Source organism: Typopeltis vanoorti, chromosome 5, assembly GCF_054136105.1.
Source record: "Typopeltis vanoorti isolate ZY-2024b chromosome 5, IOZ_Tvanoo_1.0, whole genome shotgun sequence".
Taxonomy (NCBI): Eukaryota; Metazoa; Arthropoda; class Arachnida; order Uropygi; family Thelyphonidae; genus Typopeltis; species Typopeltis vanoorti.
The window spans coordinates 44,867,264-44,883,413 of NC_143553.1; the positions used below are offsets into that span (position 1 = coordinate 44,867,264).

At 34.9% G+C, this 16,150-nt stretch overlaps 1 protein-coding gene across 1 annotated transcript in view; it reads left to right on the forward strand.

The window, feature by feature from the left end:
- Positions 1-16,150, forward strand: part of LOC150106349 (protein slit-like) — a 427,776-nt gene that overhangs the window by 379,959 nt on the left and 31,667 nt on the right. The window contains exons 23-29 of the mRNA XM_090392392.1: positions 1,793-1,956; positions 3,748-3,883; positions 8,073-8,141; positions 8,391-8,462; positions 9,948-10,019; positions 11,546-11,617; positions 14,678-14,841. Coding sequence (XP_090248518.1) covers positions 1,793-1,956; positions 3,748-3,883; positions 8,073-8,141; positions 8,391-8,462; positions 9,948-10,019; positions 11,546-11,617; positions 14,678-14,841 — 749 coding nt within the window. The remainder of the gene's footprint in view (positions 1-1,792; positions 1,957-3,747; positions 3,884-8,072; positions 8,142-8,390; positions 8,463-9,947; positions 10,020-11,545; positions 11,618-14,677; positions 14,842-16,150) is intronic.

A 16,150-nucleotide genomic window follows, 5' to 3' on the forward strand; every position in this document is an offset into this window, starting at 1 on the left:
GTAGATATCCTTATATATTTTGTGAATCTCAACAAGGACTAATGGCATGGGAGTTTTTGTCTGCTTTGTACATTCTGCTCACTTTGACTGGTGGCAGATCCTGAGAATTTAGGTCAGCAGCGATTTCTGCTGTGTCAATGTCTTCACAGACACCACGAAGGACTACTTTTAAATTTTTTTCTGAACTGAGCGCAAAGGTATGATACTGGATGCCTCTGTTGTCCAGTTCCTTGGTCAACCTTCTGTAGTCTGTCACTGTTGCTGGCTGAATCTTTATGCCTTCATCCATGTTTTCGGCCTTAATGAAGCCAATATGCAGATTGGACATTGTGGATCGTAAAGCTGCCCACTTTTGTTTTTCTCTAAGGATGACCGGAGGCACCTTTTCTTTGGGAGAAGTAGCGGCGTCCGAACCCTGAGAATCCTGTTCCATTACAGTATTGTCATTGTGCGGTTCTTCTGTTGTTCTTCGCTTTTTGCGAGCACGCACTTCTACAAAGTCTGAAGGTGTAGAAGGCATCGACTCTAAATGATCTTCAGCGACGACTTTGTGAGCACGCACTTCTGCAAAGTCTGAAGGAGTAGAAGGCATCGACTCTAAATGATTTTCAGCGACAGCGTCTGAGACACATTCGGGGGGAAACGTGTCATACAGTTTAACCTTTCCCGGCCAATTATCACTCAGTAGCTTTCCCAGTCTGAGGAATTCCCTGTAGACTTCTTCGAATTGGGTCTCATTTAGAAGTTTTGTCATTTCAAGAAATAAAATGTGTTGAGACACAGATGGAGAAAGAGTAGAGGTCCCTCAGGTGCCCCGAGCAGGCAAAGACAATCCTGTGGACTTTTGAGGGTCCACTAGCAGATCCCGTAGACACTCTTAGATGTCTACCAGCAATAAAATGTTACTCTATTATATATATCCCGTAGATCAAATCGATCTACCAGCAACGGTAGCAAATATTTCACCTTAAAAAACCTCAGAAAATGAAGAACACTTACCTCTGTATATATCATTTATCATTCAAAACTATCGCCACTAATTAACAACACAATGACTCAGCTGACTCTTTAATTTCATCATCAATAATACACTACACAAAACACTAACACACCGGCCGCCATTTTTCTCCGGCTACAGCATGGTGACTTGTAAAAATCAATTTAATCTTTCGTTATTGCAGAATATCTTTGGTGTATTAACCAAATTTCATTTTATAACCAAGAAATTAAAAACATCCGTTATTGATTGTATATTTTACATGTAGAAATAACATTTAAAAATAAGTATATTTAAATTAGCACACAGCAGCTTTGATTACACCGAACTATTGACTTTTAAATGCTCCTAGTATATTTGAACAACATGAACGTTCTGATATAGTATCGCGAAACAGATACAGTATATTACTGTTCGCAGTTTTAGCATTTTTATAGTTTCCACTCCGTCTTTTATACGGATTTTATGACAGTCTTTACCCATTAAAGTACGGAACATTCTAATACATTAGAATCGTGGAGGGGGGAGGGGGGTGAAGATAAGCTACGAACTGTTCTGAAGATAAAGCATGATTTTTTGTACTACTTCACGCCCCTATTATGCAGTGATTTAGCATAAGAGGTCTTCTATGCATAGTTCCCAATATTTCTAACTGAATGGTTCCAAAACGCGAATCGTATAGGAGACGAATATCGATAAAGTTCTTGTTATTAGCAAAATAACGGAACAATATTTTAATTAAGTGCACTTAACTGTTACACACACTAAGTTTATCTTTGTTGTATTTTTAATTAGGAACTTACTTGCAAATCCTCTCAATTGCAACTGTCATCTTCGGTGGCTGTCTGATTGGCTTAGAAAACATAATATTGTAACCGGAAACCCTCGTTGTCAGACTCCGAACACGCTCAGGGATATCCCGATCCAAGATGTGGAACAGAAGGATTTCCAATGTGACGGTAAGATATTTTAGAGACCGTTATCCTTAACAATACTCAATTTTTAATATATAGTTTATCGTAGCAACAAGAACTTATGTGGATTCTCCCTATGGAGAACTTAATAAGCAGAAGTTCTGTGGTTGAAGTGTGCTTACGTTTGATGAAGTAGCTTTTTCTTCGAGCAGAACAAAATCATGAGTATAAAGATGCGCCGGTTTGAAACCTGAGCGACTGCATTTGTCAGGGATATTTGTAATGGGAAGATATCCAACAAAGCTGCAGTTCTTTTAAAATTCTCGGGGGGGGGGGAATAGAGTCAGGATTAGCAACTCTGATGCATTTCTCTCTTAAAACAGTGTATTGGATTTTTTTTTTTTTATTGAGTCTCTTAATCTTTCTGGATCCTGCAATAAGGCAAATAATTTGTTTCTGCAATCCTCACCACGACCTGCTTTTCAAGGAAGGAACAAATTGTTGGACCCATCTTTCAGAATTGTGCTGGTAGATGTGAGAAGTGAATACTTCAAACAAACATGTTTATGTTTACAAACATCCTAAAGCGAGAGAAAGAAGAAAAAAAAATCGTTCAGAATGAATAAATAAATTTGGAAAACTGCAAATGTTTTTCCAATTAGCTCTAATTTTTAATAGTTTTAATTCTTTTATTTATGCACTCTGTTTTATTCTTTAAAAAATTAATGAAACAGCATGGATATTTTCATATTATTATTATTTTAATTTTCGTTGTTTCATATTATTGTTATAAAAACAACTCTTGTTGTTTGATAAGCTACCTATAAACGTCTTTTGTTGTATGTATGTATAAGAAAGTTGTATATTTTATTGCCATAAGATGATCGAATTGTATTTTCAGAAATAGGCACGACACCACTGTATTATTAATCATTATTGGCAACAATCGGAGAGCATGCAGATGGCAGCACCAGCATTGTGATTTGCACCTGTTTCGCAGTGAAGTGAAGAGTGGTATTCTACGATTAGTAGGCATATTCACAAAAATGAGAATGCTCGTGAATGTAGATTCGAAACGTTGTCAGTTTCTGGATGAAAGCCTTTTGGAGGGGATCATGTCTGTGTGTGTTTGCGCGCGCACCGTCTCGTTCTCTCCGCCATTAGAAAACAGCGACCGATATTCGACTAGAAGTCAGCAGACAATGGATGAGTCGTCACCAGTACTAGCACTAAGGTCGAGAAAAATCAGATTGACTGCGTTACACGTGTTGAATGCCATTTTGCGCATTCGCAGGAATACAGTACGAGTTCCCCCCCCCCCCACACACACCACTTCGACAGAGGATGAAAAGGGGCACTCACAAAAGAAAAAAAAAAAAACACGTATAGGCCTAACAGAGACATTCTTACGACAACATTTACAACACAATGTGATGAACTAAAAATTGGAAAGCAATGTGTGGAGCACTCCGAAGATTGCAGTGGTGAAGAGTCTAGGATGGCATGATCCTCCATGTCCGAAATTGAAGGAACATGCATATGTTCAACGAAATCCAGACACTGACAAAAATGATACTTTTTATTTAAAAAAAGCTTCGAATTTTGGAGTTGAATACATGAGCAGTTTGTTTCGAATGAGGTTTCGAAGCTACTATTAGCAATTTGTAATAAACAATGAATATGACAGTTTGATCTATTTCTAATTTTAAGATGACTTCAATTTTATAAGAAGGGGAAAAAATACAAGGTATTGGGGGTAGCATTGTTGATATTCATCGTTGAATGAATTATTCTTCAGATAGAATATAAAATCCCTTTGTATTTGTTTCTTTTTAGAGCTGGAGCTGTTCGACAGTTGTGGACCGGACTCGTTGTGCCCTTCCAGGTGCAGCTGTGCCGGTACAATTGTACACTGCGGACGCCAAAAGTTAAAAGCGGCACCAAAGGTCATTCCACCTACTACAACGGAACTGTAAGTACATAAGTGGTTTCGTTTCTTTCCCCCCCCCTATTATATAATGATCGTAATGCGGGAAAAAATTCCTAGTTCATAGAACAAACTTGCGGCATATTATCTATATAAAGACGATCGCTTCTGCACGTTTCATTCATGATTTATGACGCTTAATGATGGCTGCAATGTTTTCAGTTTATTATTTCAACTGCACAGCGATTGGCCTTAACTGACCATTTAAAAGAGCCGCAATGAGTGATGATCCATCAGTGGCTCTTAAGGCTCATTTCATGAAACTGTCATTAATGGGTTTTTTTTTTCTTTCCTCGTTATGAAACTTTTACCAGAACGACTGAACTTTATTTGACTTTGCTTGTATCTCCTGAATCTCTGAAAAAAATTCTAATAAAATACCCGAACTGTATCCATTTAGTAAAGCCGTCTAAAAAGAACTCGTAATAGCAAACATCATAGAAGAAAAATAGCTTCAATAGAAAAACAACTATATGATGGAATAAGTGACGAGTATTTTCGTAAGCCTATTTGACAATTCCCGAAAGAAGTAAATGTCCATTTATATCCTATGACCACCCCCAGAATTTCTCTGAATCACCTTGGGTCGATTATTATTATATTTACTTATAAATGATAAGATCTACTGATTTAATTAGCTCTCCCATTAGCAAGAGATGTTTTAGCCCTTATAATTTTAAATGGGACTTGAACAGCAGTGCAGCTATAATAGAACAATAGTACAGGCGCCTGCAATATTGGTCCCAAGGATACACGATGCATGCCCGTAGGAAGAAGAAAAAGATCAGTTGAAAATAACGATACTATACTGTATAACAAATCAAAGCTTCCTGACTGGTGTGCAGCGATTGGGTTTAAAGGTGATGATTGTAAATGTTTTATAGTGATAAAAAAAATTTAAACCATCTACTTGACAACCGTTAAAAATTTGACAATAGTCGAAAATATCTGAACACGAGGTATATGGCTTCTTTTGATAATGATAATTATTGTTTTCACATTACTTTATTTCGGATTTTTTTTCACGTTCGACATATTTTGATTGTTGTTTCATTTTTACCGCTCCGATAAGTTGCCTTACAGGAAACTGCATCGATTTGTCCATCTCACTGGTCCAGTTGTTTTCGAGTACCATTGATATTTCTATACGGAAGAATGGTAGTTCCACCATTCTTCCGTATAGAAATTCTGTATTTAAATTCAATTATGTAAAATCATCTTCAAATTGTTATTCAATACATTTAATTACGTAATTAAAACATTCAATAATTAATATCTTCCTAATACATTTTATTGATATTATAATTATATACTATAAAAATGTAATGGATTTTTTCACCACGCTTTCAAATCCCCCTACAGTTTTACCTCCCAGTGTCTCACAAATTTTATCTCCTCTATGTTTAGTATGACGTGAAAAAAAAGTTGAAGCACTGCAATATATATTATGAACTTAATTAAAGAGTAGTTTTATGTGTTTGCTCTTAAAGAAAAAAAATCATTCTAAAAATGACACGAAAGATAAAAATATGGTCAATTTTAAGAATCAAGTAAACACTGGGGGAAAAAACAACAACTATAACCTGATTTTTGAATTCCAACGTTGTGGTTTGCTTTTCTTTACAAGAGCTTGTTTTTAAAGATATCTGTTATTTCCACCGCATCGAAAAATTACAGCGAGTCTTAAAAACATCTCCTATGCTGAAATTTGTTTAAGTTTATTGACACATAAAATCAATATTATTTGTTTTAACATGATGTTCTTGAACTCAATGTTTTTCTGTTAAGCGACACTTAGGAAAACTGTAAATCACACTTAATCTAGTTAAACAGAAGAAAGGTGTATTTTATTGTAGAATGCGTAACTGCAAACCGCCTTCTTTCGGTTCTGTCTGGTTCAAACAAGTGGAGAAGAAAGGGGCAAAAAAAAAAACTTGTTTTGCATTTTTCCAAAATTTAGAACCTCACATTCTGTTTAAATTTGAGAAAGAGCGAGATTTTAAATTTAAATAGTTGCCCACTTCAATTTAAAAACGGGAAAAAAAACAGAATTCCCAAAGAAAGAGACTTGAAATTATATTTTGTGTGATCCGTTTTGCCCATTTCCCAAGTATTGACAGCTGAATGAATTATTCTCATCTATTTAAGCGCTTATATTTAATAGGCTAGCTTAATATGGATTAATTTAACATTTTCGATGTGGCCAATTAGCCACCTTCATCAACAAAAAATTTTAAACGAGCATCAAAGGAATTCGATACCCAACGAAATATTCATAATATACATCAGAGTGAATAGTAGCCCACCCACGGCGCACGTTATATTAGTTGTGTGCGCTGTTGTCGAATGTGGTACATTACTGGGTGAATGCACTTCATTAATCATTTGTAGTCAGTTCCAGGAATCAGAGTGACATGACTTGAAGCGTTTCCGTAGGTTGTGAACGCAGTAGACTGCTAAGACTTGTTACAGTAATAAGGGTGACAGTATCGCCATTGACTACTGTTTTTGTGGAAAGGTTGTCATCCCATAATTATGTTAATATTAAGATTAATTAAATTTGCTTTATATATAAATAAATAGGGTTGGCATAATCATATTCATAACTTCGTCTAGACCGAGTCTTGCTTGTTTATTGTATTATGGTAGACATGACAGAGATGTTGATATTACTATCCTGGATTTTTTTTTTGATATTTCTATAGACCGGTTGGAGATTATTTTCATCGCCCGGTGTGAGACCACCGCCTCGCTTAATAGAGATCTGAAGTGGCTTGAAAGAGTTCCATGTATGGACTCTAGAGCATGATGTCCGGACCAGATAAAAAAATGAATAAAAATATCTAATAATTATTAAAACGAAATGCTTACAAGGCTTGTTTGCTATCATAGCAGTTAATCCCACGGAGAAGTAGTGGTGGTCCTGCTTGAAATAACGCGCAGGCATAGAGTCCAGTGCCTACTTTATTACTTTTAGTACAAAAAAAAAAAAAAGTACAATCTCCGATTTTGTGTGCTTTAATATTATTTTTGTCCACAAATAACCAATAGCACATTGGAATCATAGATGGATGAGTTTAGATACTTTGGAAACTTCTGGAGACGAAACATGAAACTTTATGCACTTTCTTGGGGAGAAGAAATTTGTTTTGTTTCCAGTTTTGTGATTTGACAGTTCTCTTATAAGAATAAAGACAGTACTTCCCATTCTAACATACGTTAATCCATGAAGAATTGCGTATTTTTCTCGTCTACCTTAGTCCCCTGTACTTCTCTGGTATATTGAAGTAATAATATTTAACTTTCTTCACAAACATACACCCAATTGTGTTATTAGGCCGATGTGCTCAGAATATTTCTGACCCAAGAGATCCAAAAATTCGTTACATGGGACGCGGAATGCAAAATAATTTCAGATGAACGGTTGCCTGTTGCGATGCAAGCCAGAAACATTGAAATATTTAATACTGTGACAGAATAAGTAAATTACGAACTTCACTCAGTCGCAAACTGAGTATAAAAAAATACGAATACATGAAAACTGAGAAAGAAAAATAACATATACAGTCAAAACATTCGCTAATCTGTCAGTTTATGGCTTCTCACGAAAACAATAATCATATCGACGATGGGAAATTCATCTCTGAAGAACTTCAAACGGTCTTGTATATAACACTGTTTAATCAGCTTTGGTACTCATTAAAGCACTATTTTTTTTCCTTTCAACGAAAAAAAAAAAAAGACGTGGGGAAAAATTCAATTTCTCTTTTGTACCTCAATCACTTGTACGAACATATTTCAAGCATTATCTTTGAAATTCGAGTCGTTTCAAAGGAGGTCCCAAGTTTCTAATAATAAATCAAGTAGAATTAAACGCTAAACAAATCTTTCTGTAGGTCACAACAACGTGAAAATCTTTTTCTGTGTGCTTATGTTATTCGTTCACCAGTGGTGATCCAGCACATCCTTTTCCAGAGAGAGGAGCACGCTATTATGATTTTGGAATATGGGCAAACTCAATATTCCACACTGCTTATTGATGACGTGATTAGCATTTTAATGAGGGGAAATATTTCGATTAACGCGCTGCTGTCTTAAGAATTGTTTAATGAAATGATATTTAAGATGAGTGCATAACTGCAAGATAATATATAATTGATTTCAACGCCTATAGGTATCTTGACGTTAATGAGATCTCCACTATTCCTGAAGAAATTAATGCGTTACATGAACTCCAGAGGCTGTAAGTATAACCTAAAATAGTATTCTTTTATTGCCTATTAATTCACTAGAGCGTTAAGCACATTATTTTTTTGTTTGCATCGCAGACTTATTTTTTTATGCTTAGTAACAGAGTTCATGTGAATTTTTTTTTTAGATTTATGAATGCCGCAGTATATTGAAGAAAGTATTTGTTTAATTAGTACATTAATTCTTCATTCTATGCTACTTTATTTTTAAAACCATGTATTTTGTTTAATTTTATTTATAGGGATCTTAGCAACAACCAGATTACAATTCTTTCCAACAATATCTTTTCTAATTTAACCAAGCTATCCACTCTGTAAGTATATTTTTATTAAGTTGATAAATACCTAAAAATATTTCCCATAACGGACTGAATGTTTAGGATAATATGAAAATAACAGTGCCGCTATCAACGTTATTTGCTATTCAAATTTCTATTCGTTGTATCGTAATTACGAAAATAGTTTTGTCTACGAGATAAATAATCAGAAAGCTACAGCTTTTTTGAATTATTCTAACGACCGCCTCTGTTGAATAGGCAAGGATTGTTAGGCATTCTAGATAAGAAACAATCTATCAGTTGTGATCTTCACTAGATTTCAACAAGCAGTTTTTATGGCTAATGGCAGGTCTTTTACCAGCAATAAGTATTTCCTTGGTTTCAGTGAAACGGATATGACGCATTGTTTCCATGACAACAATAAGTTTGGCTTTATTCAGTGTATGTTTCATTGTCAAAAATAAGTTAACACAATTATTTTTAAAAGCACCTCCAAACTTTAGAAAAAAAAAATTAAAGTCCAAAATAACAACGGAAAAAACGAATCAGCTATTTATTTATCATAAATTGACTTTGTTTGAAATTAAAACTTGCAAATAATCATAGAAATATGTTACTCTTTCTGAGAATTATTACGCTTTTACTGCAAGCAATCACCGTGGGAGAAAGTGGCAGCCCAAGTTGTGTTCAGTGATACTAGCATTAAGCCTGTTCCACGCACAACCAATGAACGTCTTTCCGGAATATGACGAGTCATTCAATAACGCTATGTTGCCATTAGTAACACGTGCTGATTTAAATGTAAGCAATAAAAAATCATCTGCGTTACGTAATGTCGTCCCAAGGGTTCTTTATGATATTTTTACATCTATAATGATGACATTATGACACTTGGGGAACCTCCCCGTTTTCGCTGTAGATGAGGGGGAGGTAGGAAAAGGATGATTTCAGCACTCTTGATCTTTGCTCAAGCGAACGCATTAAAGAGGAGATACAGCGCTGTTCTTATCTCCTCTATAACTTCACTCTTCAGTGCGTCACAGAAAATGATATTTAATAAAATATGGCAATAATTTTATCATGTAGTGTAGATTGTGGTACCAAACCAATGGCATGGAAACTCTTCATAAATAACCACTCCGGGGGGTTTTAAAATTGCTTTGGTTACATGCCAAGGCTTATAACGAATTTACAGACTTGAACTCGTTGAAGCCAGCGAGAAAACCGAGTTGGGATGCGGAAATGCTTGCTACGTTTCAACCGTTGACAGCAAAATAAAGCGTGCCGCGAGTAACCTCGTGGCAGCACATCATTTGTTAATTATTTCGCAAGGAAAATTGAAATGAATGGAAGAGTCCATTGCAGTTAATCGTTATGAATAACCTCTCTTCTCTTCTCTGCCCTTCTACAAATAAATTACTGTTCAGTGATCCCGTCTTGACATTTTAAAACTTTTAAATCATACTTTTTTTCTTCTCTTAATTGCTGACGTTATTTTTGTTGCTTCTTTTTTTCTCTTAGGATTTTGAGCTACAACAAACTCCAGTGCCTACAAGTGGACAGTTTTCGGGGATTAAAGTCATTGAGGATCCTGTAAGTATCACTACTATTATATATGCATTTTTTATCAAATAATTTAGAGGCCAATCAGTTTAATTTAAAAAAAAATCTGTAAGTACGACTAACAAGGCCCTCTCTTCATTCTCAGCAGTAGGCTCATAACATAATGTGAATAAACTTGATAAAAAAAAAAAAAAACATGGAAGCACGCGGTATGTTGAACAATTTCTTTCAGCTCTGACAAATATCTTGTTTATCCTTCTGTATAAGTTGCCTTGGCTTGCACTAGCCCATATATATATATATTTTTTTATTGGTTCCCACCCAAGAAAGGTTATTAGTAAACCTATAGTACATTTTTGTACCGTGGGTGGGATAAGGATTTTTTCCCTCATTTTTATCAGTTTTATTATTATTTTTTTTTGTAATTTTTTAAAATTTACTTTTACATTCGCCTTTTATTTGTGCACTGATTATGTTTCACTGGCCTTGAAGTTTTTCGAAACTATTGATTCTCATCAGACCAGGCAGAAATCTGAGAGACAAAAACATCTGTTAGAATACCATAAAAGTCTTATGTCAGAAAGGTATATTATTCGTTTCCGATTCATAATCTTTAACAGAAGCATTTGTTTAATGGACTTATCATTCTCAATAAGTCTTAAGGCTCTGCTATCTCGAATTTTAACTATTTAAAATTTATTTGGTATCGTCTAAAATAAAGAAGATAAAAGATAAGTAGTCACTCTATTAGGAGTAAGTCAACTTGAAATGGCTATAGTCAGTGGACTAAATTTCATATTAATGTAACTTAGGTTGGTCTGTTTCAAAGCCATAAGTTTTTTTTTATTAAATAGCTACAGCTTTGAGGATTCATAAAATATTCGTTTTTAACAGTTATTCGTTTAAATTTATGGAGAAAATTACGCAGAAATCATTTTCATAAATGACTTCAGTCTCAATAAGACTTGTTTCATCTGTTGCAGTCAGATCACTTGCGAAAGTGCTTCTTAATGTTTAAATGACGCTTTGTATGGGTGCAATATTTTTCCTGTTGCTTTTATTAGTAATTAATAAAGTGAGCCATTGGCAAGTATTCAGTCGAGGAAGCAAAAGTCTAACTGCTACAAAACAAGAAAGTGGATGAACTTTCATAAGAGCCGCCTATTTTTTACTCCCACTCCTAATCCTGTACGCAACGCAAATTTTATTAATTCTGAAATAAATGACGTGTATTTGGCGTCATTAGCTTTTCGTGAGGATATGATCTCATTAGGCAAGTAATTCATTAGTGTACAGAGAAATTTGTTACGTAAATTAGAACGTCTTAATTTTTTCTAAGTCATCACCCATGTGTGAGAGGATGAGGGGAAGGGGTAGTGTTGTATTTTGATTTCGTCAGACGAAGATAGTTATCATTAAATCGGAAGAATTTTGCTGCCGTACTACAATTATGAACGCAACCAAACCATGCAGATCGGTTGCGTTCGTTCTTGACATTAGACAGCATCCATTTGTCGATGTTAATCACCGTTTGCTTGTTCTCTTCCAACATCCAGATCTCTCCATGGCAACGACATCTCGATGATTCCTGAGGGAGCCTTCCGGGACCTGGTCTCCATCACACACATGTAAGTATCTTTACAGCATGCCTAGCTTTAGAGACCGAGGGTTAATGGCCCTAGCTAGTTTAGATATGACTTGGTATGTGTTGTTTGCTGATATCTGCTTGTTGTCTTAGCTGCCTGGCTGCGCCAGAATGTGTTTCAAATGACTTCGATGGGCTGTGAGAGTTTTCGTTTCGGTTATCCATTATAATTAAATAATTAAACCGACATGAATACAAGAGTTGTCTAATATATTTCAATTTAGTAGCTCTTGGTTTTTCTTAGAAACCTAGGCCGTGCTTTTACTTGCAGGTATGCGGGCAAACAAGATTAGTTGAAAGCCTTGATGAGATTTATTACTGCTTTTGTGCATTGTCTACATTCTTCAGCTATTCCCAAACTAAGGGAACATTTGTCATAATAAGACATCATTATAATACATCTTAATACAAAGGAGCACACAGCGATACAAAATTTACACGAGAAAAAAAAATATTTCGATGTGTTGCGAAAAATATGTAAACTGCCAGTACGTATGCTATTTCTCCGACCTTATCAGACGGATTTAAATTATAAATTTCTGTTTCAGTCGGACAATTTTTGTGAAAAGAAAAAAAATAAAACACCAAACAAAATAAGAAACGTTGGGCATTGATACAGATGATAATTTTTAGATCTCATCCCGCTCTTAACAATCTTTCATTCCATCCCCTGAATCTTAGGTCGAGTCTATTTGGCTTTTGAGATTCGTTGACAATTGTGATACCACTGTATAGATGCAATTCTGTTGATGAATAGTCATGGAAATACTTTTGGAGATAACTGACAATCTAAGACCAGTAAGCTAATTTCATGCAATAGTGTGGGAAAGTCTCCTATAAAACATGCTCAGTTAACAGATGCTTCCAGAATATAATATTATATAATAGTAGGGGGCTCCGCCCCCTCCCTGGCGACAACGGCACCCAATCCCCCGTGTTCCGGACTGGTAGGCCGGTTCTCTTTGAATTCTGATGACTCAAATTTTGAAGACTCGACACTCAGGGTAGCTTCTGAGTTTCAAAAAACGTGACATAAAAAGGCTTATCATTATATATATATATATATACAGTATATATATTCGTTGTGTTGTGAAATAATGATTCCAATATGCGAAAAAAAAGCTTGCAATAGAAATCGAACAATTTTTGATAGGGAAGTTAATGACACTGTATGTTAACAGGAAGAAGGTCGTTAACGAACATATTTCCATTCTTTTTCCCAGAATCCAGAACTTTCCAAACTTATGCAAGGATGAAAACTTTGTTTTGGGACTTACAAAGAAATACCCTATGGAGAAAATGAAAATTTTATTTTTTTTTATTAGGAAGGGAATTGCAATACTTATTTAAATAGCAAAGAGAAGTGTACTCTACGCAGCGCTGTTGAATTTTAAGTCGATGGTGTATAGAATGAATAATATGATGGAATGCTTCCTGGGATTAGCTGGGAAGCTTCAGCATTAAGGTATCTCCAGGGCACTAGCACGTGTAGTGTGCAAGCGAGATAAAAAGTCAGGGAAAAAAAACAACTAACAATTCTACTGAAAAAGATTAACCGCAATATCGGAGTGTCGTATACAAAGAGGGAGCTTTCTTAAAATGAGTGAGTACATACCAACTCTGTCTTAAAAGTAATAAGCTCAGACACTCACTTTACTCCAACCAATGCATCTTTCCAAAGATAGTTGATTGACAAAATCTGTTAACCAAATGGTTTCGGGATAGTGCAGAAGTTGAACGTCAGCTGAATGTTTTCGTTATTTAGGCGAAGGGTGAATACATAATCGTAATTCCATTGTAAAAGACAGTCTTTTAATTTATAGGCGTACCTCGCTGCCAAGAGAGCCTCTCTCCAGCAACTTAAAGATATTATTTATATTTAAAAACGTAAATTGTTTTATTAATTTCAGTGAGGAGATCTTCATATCAAGGCAGTCACAGGGAACTCTAATGTGAATTTCTACGGACCAAAGGAGCAGTTTCTATTGGGAATATCATTTAGCATAACTAAACATAATATTTAGTAATATTGAGTTGAGTGGATAGCACATCTGCTCCCTAACTAACATGCTGGACATCAATGTTCATGAATGTGTTTAGGTGAGAGATAATATCCAGTGCGTGATTATCACCCTTCTTTATTGGAAGCCTGAAATGATTTCAAATAAGGTAGAGCATTTGGTCTATGGAGCAGGCTTCTCCAATTGTCTAGTACTGAACCTTCCTACAGACGATATTACTAATATATTGATAGACTGTTATTGTTTGTGTGTGAGAGAGAGAGAGAGAAGTATCTTGATACTTTGCAATGATATACAAATCACAATGATAAATATACTTAGCCTTGGGTGTGCAGTAGCTCATCTCGTCAGATAGCTAGTAAATCTGGATATTTTTGTTAGAATTTCTGTTTGCTTTTAGTAAATAAATATTAACATGACATTTAGGGAACACCTGTATAGATTTTATAATTATTTTACATCGAAAAAAAAAAGAAAAAAGAATATTATAATATGCAATTCCATACATTCAATAGGTTGACAGTTTGAGTGGGTCGATGGCATTTTTTTTTCATCTTTGCTTATTTGAAGATAGCATAGTGGAGATGATGTAACTCTTGTGTTGAGAAACTTGAACATGCCAAAAGCTGCCAACAATTTCGTACTGCAGTTCGAAAAAAATATGGCCATGTTCATTAAGTTTACAGTAACGAAATATATATATATATATCGTTCTTCTCTTGCTTCTGTTTCTTTCCAAACAAAATTGGTCTTAACAGGAGACAGATGATGTCCAGAAAAGAAAAAGCGAAATGGAGACAGCCTGGAATGTAGTGATGGAGGCAGACTTATTTTTACAAATCAATTAAGATATTTATCCTCTGTTCCTTGATCATTTTTGTTGGTAATTATTAACTTAAAATGATAAATTCCCAATAATTTAACAATTAAATTATTATAAATTATTTTCATGGTATCCGGTAATCATCCTGAACCTTAGTAATATATTTGCTTCGTTCTTTCTTACGTCATTTTTTTTTTAGAGCTCTGGGAGCGAATCCACTGTATTGTGACTGTTCGTTAAGGTGGTTGTCTGACTGGATCAAACAAGACTACATCGAACCTGGAATTGCTCGATGCGCAGAACCTCGTACACTGAAAGATAAATTAGTATTAACAGCTCCTTCCAGCAACTTCGTCTGCACAGGTAATATTTAAATTTTTTTTTTTAAATCATAAGATTCAAACTCTTAATTTCTTATCTTCCCACAACATATAGACTTGCATTTTAAGAACAATTTATCTTTCCAAACATATTCAAGAATTGAGACGTCGTGTGCTGGATTTGTCGATTCCATTGAGAATGCACGAAACAGACAACAGGTATAATTCAAAAACGAAGCAATAGTTGTGAAGATGATTGGGTCACGCATTTCCATTGATACCTCCAGGTGTTTGTTAGAACTGTTATATCCGGACAATATTATGTTTTGAAATCCAGTTTATTTTCGAGATAAGTTATAGCCCAATCACGTTTGGATGGCATATTGAATAGACCAGATGCATCAAAAAGAATACTGTATTTCTTTAAAAATCAAATATGGTAAGGAAAAATTTTAAGTTAGAGATTAACCAGTGCTTATCATTCTAACTGATGGTTTAGAAATGTTGACATATGAATTGTGAAATGCATTATTTTATTGTAAGGAATTCTGGATCGTTTTGACCTGAATAATTCATTTGCTTGAAATCGAACTGAACCCTTCAGAGAATAAAGCCGAAAACAGAAGTTTCAATTCTGAAAAAAGAAAATAAATATTTCGATACCTGGGATTTAGGTAATTGATTCAGAATGCTAGGATAATCTTGATGATGATGAGACATTGAATCATAGTCTAGTTGCCTCCATGAGAAGATTTTTGTCTCAGAAAACAAGAAAAGTGGTCTTGGAACACACCAGTTAGAGGATAATGTGAACTCCAAAGAGATAGAGGGAGATAATGGTAATTTTTGATACACGAGAATGAGCATTCATCTATAATATGGAACACTCGTTGATTTTATTTGCATCTCTTTCTCTGTACCGAGGCTGGATGATCATAATTTACTTTATTAATTTGAGGTTCTGTGAAATCTTTTCCAGTAACTTATTTCATTTGTTCGATGAATTCTGTTTACGGTTCCCACTTTTGGAACTAAAAACTAATTAAAAGCATAAGGAATGAGTAATACTATTTATTTAAAGTCATATATTTCAGTCTGGATATTACATGCCATCATCAGTGGCGGCGATAATTAATTACAAAGTCGAACAACCGATTGATTTGAAAAAGTAAGAAAAGCGTGGTGTTATACATAAAACAACGCAATGATATAACTGAGGGAATATTAATTATTCATTAGCTATTTAAAAAATACTTAAGTGATGTGTGATTAGAATAAGACTTTCTAATCACACATCAGAGAGAGATGTGTGATTAGAAAGAGAGAGTTAGTCGTTCCGATTCAAGTTCGGA